Source organism: Zophobas morio, unplaced genomic scaffold, assembly GCF_036711695.1.
Source record: "Zophobas morio isolate AGI-343-1 ecotype UQ-CSIRO unplaced genomic scaffold, CSIRO_AGI_Zmor_V1 ptg000028l, whole genome shotgun sequence".
Lineage (NCBI taxonomy): Eukaryota > Metazoa > Arthropoda > Insecta > Coleoptera > Tenebrionidae > Zophobas > Zophobas morio.
Window position 1 is genome coordinate 2,048,096 of NW_026972133.1, and position 11,986 is coordinate 2,060,081.

An 11,986-nucleotide genomic window follows, 5' to 3' on the forward strand; every position below is an offset into this window, starting at 1 on the left:
ATATTACACATCAGCGGATATTCAGGAAGAAAAATACACTGTGTTTCTTTTTTGAGGTCACCAATCGATATCTGATCGGTCATTGACCACTACGATACACGTATTTGACAGTTGCGAGGTTGCCGGATGTCTCCGCGCATCATTTGTTCATTGGGTGACGGCAAGAGGTCGCAACGAGCCTCGAAAAAATGGCCACCTGAAACTAACCTTTTCAATTTTAGACATCCATTTTAACCTGATCGGAGAAAAGTGAACACAATTGAAGAATGTAATCTAATCATTTACAATTAAAAGTTAAAGCAATGAAAGTAACGAAAGCCTGCATTTATTACAATATTAAAAAAAAAAAACTCATACCAAAATTCATTTATATGCGATTGTGATACCAATTCTGCACAGCATTGTGTCTCTTGATCTTCCTCTGCAACTGCAAAATTCCATACATCAGGGCCTCAGCAGTTGGAGGACATCCCGGAACGTAAATATCAACCGGAAGAATCCGGTCTACCCCTCTACAACCAGACACAATATTCCAGAACACATTTACACTGCAGCAGGGGCGGCTTGTTCTATGAGGCAGGTGAGGCAACAATGCCTCAGCAATGAATTTTTTGTTTCCAGTTTAAATTTTTTAATTTTTAGATTTTGCTTTTTTGAATTTTTCGGTTTTTCAATATTTCGTTGCTTCACCTTTTAGATTGGCTCTTTCTATTATTATTTTTAGATTTTTCGATATTTAATTTTTTCGTTTTTCAGCTGTTAGATTTCCAGTTTTTTGATTTTTTATTTTGGATGTTTCCATTTTTAGAAGAAACACATCGAAAATACAAGAGCAACATGAAAAAAATCCTGCGTTACAATTTTTCAAAATTTCAATTCAAATAAACTTGCTCTTTTTGTCAAAATTTTAAAAATGCAAAAATGAGAACTTGATTACTTGAAAGCTAAAATTTGAAAGGACTAAAAATTGAAAACTAAAAAATTGCAAATCAAAAAATTGAAGACATAAAAATTTGAATCATCGTTTAATCCAAATAAAGGAAAATTATAATATCTACAAATTGAAAAATCAAAAAATCGAAGCAACGAAAAATTGAAAAATCGGAAACTTAAAAAATCGAAACATCCAAAAAACGAAAAATTACAGATCGAAAAAATGAAGGAACGAAAATTCGCAAGATTGAAAATCTAAAATTTCGAAAAATTGAAAACTAAAAAAGTTGAAAGCGAAAAATTGTAAAATCAAAAACGGTAAAATTGAATAATTCTAAGTCGAAAAAGTTAAAAATCTAAGTAACTATTAAATCGAAACATTGAGAAATCCATGAGTTAATAAATAGAAACTCTGAAAAACTTAAAACAAATTCGAAAAATTGGTCGAAAGCTGTTTCGGCAGAACTTCCCCCGCATCTAAAGTACAGTGAAACATATCCAGCATTTTTGAGTTGAGTTTTTACTTTACAGAATTTTGTGATGACGTCATCAACATTTTTGCAAGGACACCTTGGATTGGTGCACTGTAATACTAAAAATAACAGTTTTGTATTCCCAAAATTTTCCGGGAAAATGGAGTGAACCGTTCCTGATTTAATCAATCAAATAAATTGACACATTGATTAAATTTTTTTGGGCCACCTGTCTAAGCTAATCTAAAAATATGAATGCAATGATAAATCATAAACAAAATCTTACGTTACTAAGGAAATGTGCAATTTAACACCTTTAAATTTCACAAGTTTTTACAAGATTAATAGGGGCAAAATCCGTTTTGTCTTAACAAGTTCTAGGACCGCCCACCCGCCCTTGTTTTATCAGAGGAAGTCATTTGTCGGAATAAGTCTTATCTTACCAAGTACTAGCCCCGCCCACCCACAATTTCTTTTCTTAGGGATATGTCATTTGCCAAAATCAGTCTTATCTTACCAAGTACTAGCCCCGCCCACCCACCCTCTCTTTTCTTAGGGATATGTCATTTGCCAAAATCAGTCTTATCTTACCAAGTGCTAGCCCCACCCACACGCCCCCTATTTTCTCAGAGGATATGTCATTTGCCAGAACAAGACTTATGTTAGCAAGTACTAGCCCCACCTACCCGCCCTTTATTTCTTCAGAGGGTAGTACTCCCTAGTACTTATTTTGGCAAATGACATATATTGTGAGAAGACAGGGGCGGGTGGGCGGGTCTAGTACTTGTTCAGATAAGACTGATTTTGGCAAATGCCATATCCTCTGAGAAATAGAGGGTGGGTGGGCGGGGCTAGTACTTGCTAAGATAAGACTGATTTTGGCAAATGCCATGCCCTCTGAGAAAATGGAGAAGGGGTAAAGAAAGTTATATAGGAATTATTCTATTCAGTTTTAATTTTTTTCTAAAAATTCTGGATGTCTAGGGTGAAAATTCGACACGGATTCACACACCACAAGTACAAGAGTATCTTATTTTATACAATTAAAAAGCTTTTAATTATAAATTTTGGAGATGACGTCATCAAATTGTTGGTGGGGATAATTAGCGAAATTTTGGTTAGTTTGTAACCATCTACCTGATATTTCTAACATATGTGCAAAATTTGACAACAATCGGTCCAGCAGTTTCGGAGATTACATGTCTAATAAAAATGGATATAGACAGACAGACAGACGGAAACGGGAGACCACTTTTTTCGTATTCTAGAGGTCGTGACACGTCGAGAAAATAGAAAATCGGACAAGTAAAGAATTTTTAAAAACTCAAAAATGGGTGTTATTAAAAAAATGCTCAGTCAAGACGATGTAAATAAACGCGATGAAACCAATTAAAAACTAGTTAGTTAAGAAAAATCTAGATATAAAATTGAAAAATCCAAAAACTGTAAAATCGTGAAGATTTCAGTTTTAATAAATTTGTACTTTTTGAAGTAAATTAAAAATTAGAATCTGGGAAAATGAAACATTAAACAACTGAGAACTTGAAAAATTTAAAAGCTACATTAAAAATTGAAATCTCGATTGATTGAAATAAGGAAAAATTAAAATATCTACAAATTGAAAAATTGTGAAGTGCAAAATTGAAATATCGAAAAATTGCGAGTCAAAAATCTGGGATCGGCAAATTTCAAAATCAAAAAATAAAAAATGCCAAAAATTGTAAAATTGAAAAATTAAAGACTGCAAACTAGAACACCTAAAATCGGAAAACTGTAAAGTCGAAAAATTAAAGGAACAAAAATTCACAAATGGAAAATTTGAAAATCGAAATATGTATTAAAAATCGAGAAACTGGAAAATCCAAAAACTGAAAAACTTAAATGTTAATAAACCAAAATTTTGAAAAACAAACTTGAAAACTCAAAAACTTAAATAGAAACACTGTACAATTAAAAAATGGCTAAATAAAAATCTAAAAACTGAGAAATCGTAAAATCAAAAAACTGTACAATTTAAAAAATTTCGAAAATGGGTGCTATTAAAAAATCCTCAGTCACCACGATGTTAATAAACGTGGCAAACGCCAAAAGTTGAAAATACGAAAAACTGCAAATCGAAAAATTGAAGAACGACAATTTCAAAAATCAAAAATTAAAAAAAAATTAATGTATGTAATTTTTTCGATATCTTGTGCTTTGCCTCATCAACTTCTCAACTCATGAGCCGCCCCTGCACTGCATAGAATCCTTAAAGAATTTTGACTACAATCATCAATTTTAAATCTACACAAAGAACCAACAGATGCTAACATAATTTACAGTTGCAAATAACTGAAGTTGTATCTCTTTACATCAATTCTCCGTCGAGAGCGCTCTGGAACTGCGTTCTGGTACCAGAAGCCTCGAAACTTAGTCAAAATTCCCAAAGTAACCCTTGCCTACCTCACCACCGAGTACGAATAATGGTAATATCCTCCCCCATTCGCGCAACTGCCCATCGAAATCACCCATTTGGGCTCGCTCATCTGGCTGTAGACCTTCCTTACCGCCGACGCCATCTTGTTGGTCACGGTTCCCGCCACGATCATCAGCTCGGTCTGACGTGGGGAAGCCCTGAAGACGACGCCGTACCGGTCCATGTCGTAGCGAGGGGCCGCGATGTGCATCATCTCCACGGCACAACAAGCCAGCCCGAAGGTCATGGGCCACGGGGAGTTCTTGCGGCCCCAGTTCAACACGTCGTCCAGACGGGCCATCACCCACTCAACCCTATTCTTGGGCCGAAATGGGGAGTAGCGGCGCGGCTCCTGACTGGACGATTTCTTCGAATCCGTCTTTTTTCCGGAGTCGTCGCATTCTTCACCCTGAGATTCGCTGCGAAAGAGGATAAGGGGGCGAGTTTTGGGGAAAAGCGGGAGAATTCGGGAGCGGGAGAGCAACATTTCGAACAATGTCAGTCAGAATTTTTTCGTTTTGTCCACGTCACCGATAAACCAATCCCCTGCATTACCAACCTGTCACTCACAAACATAACCTCAAAAATTCAAAAACCCGACTAGTAGCTACAATGGAAGACATTAAACTCGATTTACCCCAAATGAAGCGCGACCTGCACCTCGGGATCGTCGCCTGCTCGGAGCGGGGCCTCAATCACAGCACCAAGTGGCTCTCGGAGCTCTACTTCTCTCTGTCGCACGTAAAAAGCCCCTCGGACGACGCCCCCACTCGCAACGACTGCGAAGGCGAGCTCGAAGCCTACTTCATGGCTAAAAGCTACTTCGACTTGAAAGAGTACGACAGGTGTGCCTACTTCACCAAAAATTGCACTAAACCCAAGCCGCGGTTCCTCCACTACTACTCCAAATACCTCTCGATTGAAAAGAAGAGACTTGATAGTATGACGGACACGAACTGTCCGCCGGACCCCACGGAGAACAACGACCTCGCGGGGTTGTGCTCGCAGCTCAAGAGCGACCACTACGAGAACAAGTTAGACGGATTTTGCTTATATTTGTACGGGATTATTTTAAAGAAGCTGGACTTGACGAATTTGGCGATTAACGTGTTCGTGAAAGCAGTGAACTGTGAGCCGATCCTGTGGTGTGCGTGGTACGAATTGGGGAAAATCATTCCAGATAAGAATAAAATTTTTTTGATGGAGTTGCCGGATCACTGGATGAAGCACTTGTTTCTGGCGCATGCATACCTAGAGCAGCTGAACAACGATGAGGCTTTACAGATTTATTTTGAACTGTGCTCGCAGGGGCTGAAGGATAGTACGTATTTGATGGCGCAAATAGCCATAGGGCACCACAATCGTCGAGGTATGTCTGAATTAAACATTAAAAAAAAACAAAATTTATTTCCAATTAACAACTACAGAATAAGTAAACGCTGTAGAGATTCTTTTTTTCGGCTTCTATCTTCTCCATGTTTTTAACGTGGGAGTAGAGGGTGTACCCTAAATAGCCGAATTCTTTAACGTAGGAGACTCCCCCGTCGTTAATATTTTTGTGCTGGAGAAGTACCGGCCCTGTTATCGCTAGAATCAGGTCCGTAACGTGCTTAATTTGCTTGGTTTCGTTAGTAGTGTCCCCTAGATACACCGTTTTTTCCAAGAGGGCGCAAATGCGCCTACTCACAGCCGGAATAAAGGGGATTATGCACGTTTTAATCGTTTCTTCACCAAAGCAACTCAGCCCTTTCAGTCCACCATACAGCGTCGTCAACGGTTTTCGCATATCCTGGACCGCCTCTAAATACACCCTCACCACTCTAGTTTTAATCTGATTCACCTTATTAGAATGGGTACAGCAAATAGCAGCAACCACTTGCGCCGAAAAATCCCTCAACGTCCAATGATTATCATAATTATACTTACTGATTCTCCGGGAAAGCACGCACGACAGTATAGCCGGTAACAAGACGTGTAAGTGCACCTTTAGATTCACGTACGGGTTACTCATCAGACTCTTCACCATCCGAACCGAGTAAATCAGCAGCGACAAATCCAGAAACACGATATTGGCACAAATCGCCTCTTTAATAAAGCTGCACAAATAAGGGGCCAGAAACCTCACGTGGTAGTCACGTGCCAAAATCTGCAGCGTCTCGTTCCTCACGTGCTCGTTAAACCCGAAAGCGCCTTCGGTCAACTTAACAAAAAAAATCTGCTCTTCGGAGGAGAGGGGGTGGGGGTCGGGGTAGAGCTTCAACAGGATGGGGTCGGCTTTCGGGGTGAATTTTTTCTCGGCGGGGGTGGCTCTGGGGGCGGGTTTGGGCTCGAGCTTGTATTTCTCCAAGTCTTTTAAATAGTCTGACATTTTAATTTTTGTTTCAGAGTTGGTGCAAGCGATCGATTTGTTTAAGCAGATTTTGGCGCTGGATCCGTACAGATTGGACAATTTAGACACGTATTCGAATTTGTTGTACGTTCAAGAAATGAAGACGGACTTAGCGGATTTGGCGCACAAAGTCGTGCTGGTGGATAAGTACAGAGTGGAGACTTGCTGCGTGATTGGTACGACTGGTCGCTATCTACCTATAAGAAATCCCGTAGAGTAAAATTTCAGGAAATTATTATAGCTTGAGGTCGGACCACGCCAAAGCCGTGTTGTATTTCAGACGGGCGCTGAAATTAAACCCGCAGTTTCTCTCAGCGTGGACTTTGATGGGGCACGAGTACATGGAGATGAAAAACACGAACGCGGCGATTCAAAGCTACCGACACGCGATAGGTAATTTAAGTATGGGTCCCACAAACAACTAACTAATTCGTTTTTATTAGAAATCAACAATCGGGACTACCGGGCGTGGTACGGCCTAGGCCAAACGTACGAAATCCTCAAAATGTACTTCTACTGTCTATACTACTACAAACAAGCGCAACAACTCAAACCGAACGACAGTCGGATGATCATAGCGCTAGGCGAGACGTACGAAAAACTGGAAAAGACTGAAAACGCGCTCAAGTGTTACTATAAAGCCTGCACGGTGGGTGATATAGAGGGGCAAGCCCTCATCAAACTAGCCAAGTACGTTGCACCCAAATTATAATTTTGTGTTAAAACGCGCTTTCAAGGCTCTACGATAAACTGAAAGAGTTCGACAACGCGGCGGCCGCCTTCACCGAGTACTGTCTACGCGAGAACGAAAACAAGGGCCGATTTAACACCGACGAAACCGAGTTTTATAGCGCTTTTCAGTACTTGGCGAATTATCATTTGAAAAACGGCCAGCTGGACGATGCGTACACGTATGCCTACAAATGCATGGAAAATGAAAAGGTGGGTACCTGGTTTGCTTGATTTGTGATTCTGGGGGCTCTTTTCGCTTCGAAACTGAATTTCGTGCCGACGCGGTGAAATGAAATGTCAAAAGTGGTGCCAACCTAAGTGGGTTGGGGGAAAATCGGAACTTTGTAAAATCATTAAAATCGTCCGGTTGTGATTTTTGTTGTATTGTGAACAATTTAGCAACTAATTCGGCTTGAAAATGATTATTGTTGTGTGTTGGATGTGATTGTAGTCGCTCGTGTTGTTTGACTTCAGTCCGTACATTTAGTGATTTTCGGGTTGGCAGTTGGCAACGTGTGACATAAGACACCATTTTCAAACTTTTTCCATTTTCGTGCAGTGGCTTTAATAATGTGATTGTGTGTGTGTTTACAGACTAAAGAAGTCGGGAAAGCCCTCCTAAAGGACATTGCAGCCAGAAGAAAAGAACTGGAACGGGATGTGGATAATGAAGCTGTGCCCATGGATGAGACAGTCGGTAACATCTTGCCCAATGAAATCGAGGACGTAGCCACCAGTATGGACGTTACGAACTCCTCTGCTAAATTTTAATACTTAAAATAGTTATTTTTTACGCAAGAAAAAATATTTCGTTCTAACATGTTTTATTAAATTACATGTATTGTGTGTTGTATCTCGGGGGGCTTTGGAAGCACCCATAGATTTTTTTATTTCAGGGAGAATCGCACGCTTTTTCGACCGCTGCACACGTTATTTAATTAATTTTTAAAAATACACAGGTTTTGTTTTTCCGGTTAGTTGTGACAGTGTTGAATTAATGTTTAATATTTTTATACAAAATTAGCCCTTATGGAGTCGTACTTTTAGTCGAAACAGATTTGGTGGTACCACTTTGGTACAAAAAGGTGCGTTCTTTTGAGAAGGTAAGTAACAAGACTTATTTATATTTATATTTAGTTATAAACAGCCAACTTTCACCTCAGGCAACAAGATCTTCATAAATTAATTATTTAAATAAAATCTTCCATAGAATCGAAATACGCTGAGAAGAACGCACAAACGACTCAGTGAACGTAAATGCGTTCAGACGAGTCCATTTGTCAATTTAAGGGGAGGAACTGGTTGTTTTCAGTACACTATAACCCCAAAAACAAAACACCAATAAAACATGCAAAATAAAATCTATTTAAAAACTACGTATGTACAAAAATTAAAAAGCAACGGCACTCAACTGGCACTAACAAGTTACATATTCTCAGACTGAGCAATAATCCTATTTACATAAGCGTCAAACCTTTCCAAGTCCGTGAATGTTTTGTGATTTTCGAATATCAAATGTCCTGAAATTACCCCCTTGTAGAAGAGGCTTTTGCCACCCTTGACGTATACCCGTTTCAGACTTATCGGTTTTCGAATTCCGTCGACAAATTTTTTGTAACCTCTATCGCACTTTGGGCACGGAGACGGAACCCTTTGTCGAATTTCTGGGGGCAGCGGGGTCGAACTTCTCCTAGTAAGCTCCATTGCGAATTCCTACAAACAGCTGTTAATTGAAAATAAACAAAATTACACACGGAAGGCACTTTGACTTGACGGAACGGAGAGTGCGTAGTCCGGTGATAATAGTACCACGTGCGGTACCATTGTTCTGCAACCCTCTATTACAGTACTCAGGGTTGATTTTGCAACTGACACAAGAGTTTTATTTATTTAGAAATATACACAAAAAATGTTTACACCTATAATACACTTTCCAATATATCCCGTGACGTTTTGTTCCTTTTAAACTTCCGTCGCAGTTTTGCCAAAAAGTCCTTCATGCTTAGGAATTTCCGCGAGCACTTGAAGAGGACATGTCCAGCCACGATGTCGCAGCAGGCCGCCTTTTCGACCCCTTTGACTCGGTACACTTTCCGCAAATTTTTGGGCTCCCGGTGGTTTTCCATGAATCTCCTGTATTCCCTGCAACAGGCGCAATTCGGGCCACATTGTGCCGAAATTCTAACCATGCACCGGCAGGGCATGGGGGTCGAGGTTCTCGGGAGATCCATGCCGGACTTCCTGGAAACGCGGAAAAATTTTAATTATAACACAAATAAATAATAATGGATATTTGTGGAGTCATCACTATCACTGAGTCGTAGCAACAATGATAATGGTAATTTGTTTACTCGGGAGAGGAGGGGCGAGTTTATCACGGTAATCGCTTTTGTCGTTCGTACCATTTCACTTTATTTTTTAAAAGCGGATGTATGTTGTGTTGCCTATGTACACCTGTATTTACTGAGTCCATTTTTTATTATTCTGAAGTGTATAAACACAAAAACGAAACATTTTTAGTAGTTTTTTTATTGTTTGGCGTTTTTTAAGTTAAAAATGATAAGTTTTAAGGTTCCTCAAATATTTACGTGACCTCGTAAATAGTAATCACGGTCCTAATGTCCGTCGTTACTAACGACGTAAAAATTTACCCCCTGATGCGAAGACGGTGATTGAGTATAGGTAACCCTCGTTACTGAGATTACAATTTCAAGGAATGCGGTAAATGGGATTGTTATTTGTCCGGCAATTTTATAATCATTGAACTATTTTTACGACGTATGTTGAAAAATTAAAAGGAATGTACGTCGATGGAAGCCATTTATAACAGAATGGGACCTACATGGAAGTCTTGACATACACATAACTCACTGAATTTGATTGTATTATAATTTTATTCGGCTAAATCTTCATGCATATAATAATAATACAACATAACATAAACCTAAAATAATAAAAAATGCATGCATCCTCTACTTAACAAACACAACATTATCTTCAATCGTGCTCGTAGCACTTAATAATCTGTATAAAATTAGACATTTCGTAGTCCCGCGTACTCAAGATACAATCATTCTTTACCATAATTAAATTAAACCATGTGCAAATACGTATGAAGATATAAAGATAACAGAATTTATTTCACCGAATTACAAGTTTTTATGCAAATTCCCCACATATTAAGATTAACGATAACAATTTTTTCGCAAACACAATAATTAAAACGAAATTAATTTTTTTCCTTTGGGTCATTATTAACCCTCGACTGAGCTTCGTTTATTTCTTCATCATCGTCAAGAAAAGCGGTTTTGTTGAGCAGGCTCTTGACTTTCTGGCACTGGCAGGTCGGAGGACACACGCAATAGTCGCACTTGTTGCGCCCGAAACTCCAGTAGTACTTGGTGAAGAAGGCCTTAATCATGGTCTTGAATCTGGCGAACCTGGCTTTAAGTGTGAGCTTTCGGGGCTTCGGCGGCGGGATGAAGTGTCCCGAGATGAAGTGATAGGGGGGCTTTTCCATGCCCCGAACTGACGCTTTGCGCGGGGGTTGGTCCAGACGCGTCCGGAACATCTCGTAGGGGTCCAGAAGGGCGTTGTTGTCCATGTAGGTTAAGCTTTCGCGCGTAGGGCTGGATGTGCGAGGGAGGAAACGCTCCAGGCCCGAGGGTGAAAGCTTCTTAGGTTTGGGCCAATCGTACGAACGCATCTTTAACAAATTTAAGTAACAATTTAAAATAGTCTTCAAGATTTTTCTTACCAGGAATAATTTTTGGTTGTTGAGCTCCATCTTCCACCACCGGAACGCAATGACTGTCACTCTGTCGGATTAGAGTCAAAGTCTGCGATAACGTATCCAAATAAGGGAGTTAATTACCCTCTGCGATTTCCTCGTAATGAGTCTCAGCTTTCATTATCCTGGCGCCACATCTCGTCCAGCAATTAGAGTCCGCTCTATGAACACGGTGATTTACATTAGAGGGCCAGCATGTGGCTGCTGTGTCATTCGGAGTCAATTAGAGCCCGATGAAGACCTCAAACTGGTAAATTGGGACTTGTTTTACGAAAATACACACATGTGCTGGCCTTAATCTACAAAAGAGCCGACACGCGATTCGATATCACAACAATGTCGTCCTTGTTTGCTCTCATTGTTTGGAATAATGACATTGTTGACTGTTGGTAGCTCTTTGGACCCGCTGGTGTTTGTTTAATGTGGACTGTTGCGATGTTGGATTGTTTGGGTGTCTGAGTGTGACGGAGGGGATTAGTGGAATAATCTGCTTAATGGAGTTACACCTGTCTAATAAAATGAAGGATTAGAGGGTTTTCGGTTTGGAAGGTTTTAATAAGTTGTGTCGTGACATGTTTTTACGGGTTTTTAATTGGGCGGGTTTAATTTATGGAATGGGGTTAAGGGATTTGCAATTTTAAAGATTCATTAAGTTTTTATGGTGATTGTAATCGAGGAAAGGTCTGTGGACAGCTGGATTGAGGAATACTGTTAGATCTGGATTTATTTTCGAAATTCATTTTATAATGAATGAAAATTTTCTAACTAAATTCTTTTATCCCTTCCAGAACATCATGTCGTCATTTCAAAAATTATTAAGTGAAAGTTGCTTATATTTCGATGGGATAGTCAATAACGCAGGTAAAATTGGAAATCCCGCTGGGTGTTTATGGGGTGATTACACGAAACAATAATAACATATCTATTACAGTCAAAACAACAGTCACAAACACTATAACTATAAATCAAATTTAGATGTTTACTGAGAAAATTTTCTAACTGTTCGCTTCTGAATTGACATTTTTAAAAAACGTCAAAAAGTAACATATTTTGTTTTGGCGATTCTAGAAATAAGACGAATTTTTGAAGAAATGAAATCAAAAACAAGTTTTGGAAGTCTAAATAACAATTACATATCTTTTGGCAACTTTGAAAAGTCAAAAATTTCATACGGCGAGTTGGAAAAACTGAAAGCTGCCAAAAAATCCACCAAA

The 11,986-nt window shown here is 39.3% G+C and overlaps 3 protein-coding genes and 1 long non-coding RNA gene across 4 annotated transcripts; 1 reads left to right on the forward strand and 3 right to left on the reverse strand.

Moving 5' to 3' along the window:
• Positions 1-122: 122 nt before the first annotated feature.
• LOC135136920 (NADH-quinone oxidoreductase subunit B-like) lies at positions 123-4,348 on the reverse strand. Its single transcript, XM_064066400.1, has 3 exons — positions 3,849-4,348; positions 358-512; positions 123-202 (listed from the first exon to the last, which is right to left on the reverse strand). Exons 1-2 carry the CDS (start codon positions 4,346-4,348, stop codon positions 368-370), a joined length of 645 nt encoding a protein of 214 aa, XP_063922470.1. The 3' UTR covers positions 123-202; positions 358-367.
• Positions 4,349-4,473: 125 nt separating this feature from the next.
• On the forward strand, positions 4,474-7,817 carry LOC135136918 (cell division cycle protein 23 homolog). The gene is made up of 6 exons (XM_064066397.1): positions 4,474-5,230; positions 6,247-6,426; positions 6,479-6,643; positions 6,694-6,940; positions 6,988-7,192; positions 7,577-7,817. The coding sequence occupies exons 1-6, from the start codon at positions 4,474-4,476 to the stop codon at positions 7,751-7,753; spliced, it is 1,731 nt and encodes a 576-aa protein (XP_063922467.1). The 3' UTR covers positions 7,754-7,817.
• Positions 7,818-8,324: 507 nt separating this feature from the next.
• LOC135136948 (uncharacterized) lies at positions 8,325-9,337 on the reverse strand. The gene is made up of 2 exons (XR_010281769.1): positions 8,746-9,337; positions 8,325-8,695 (listed from the first exon to the last, which is right to left on the reverse strand). It is a non-coding gene; the product is annotated as an uncharacterized LOC135136948 (long non-coding RNA).
• A 546-nt stretch (positions 9,338-9,883) lies between these two features.
• Positions 9,884-11,163, reverse strand: LOC135137084 (uncharacterized). Its single transcript, XM_064066628.1, has 2 exons — positions 10,740-11,163; positions 9,884-10,688 (listed from the first exon to the last, which is right to left on the reverse strand). The coding sequence occupies exons 1-2, from the start codon at positions 10,767-10,769 to the stop codon at positions 10,212-10,214; spliced, it is 507 nt and encodes a 168-aa protein (XP_063922698.1). The 5' UTR covers positions 10,770-11,163; the 3' UTR covers positions 9,884-10,211.
• Between the last annotated feature and the right edge of the window lie 823 nt (positions 11,164-11,986).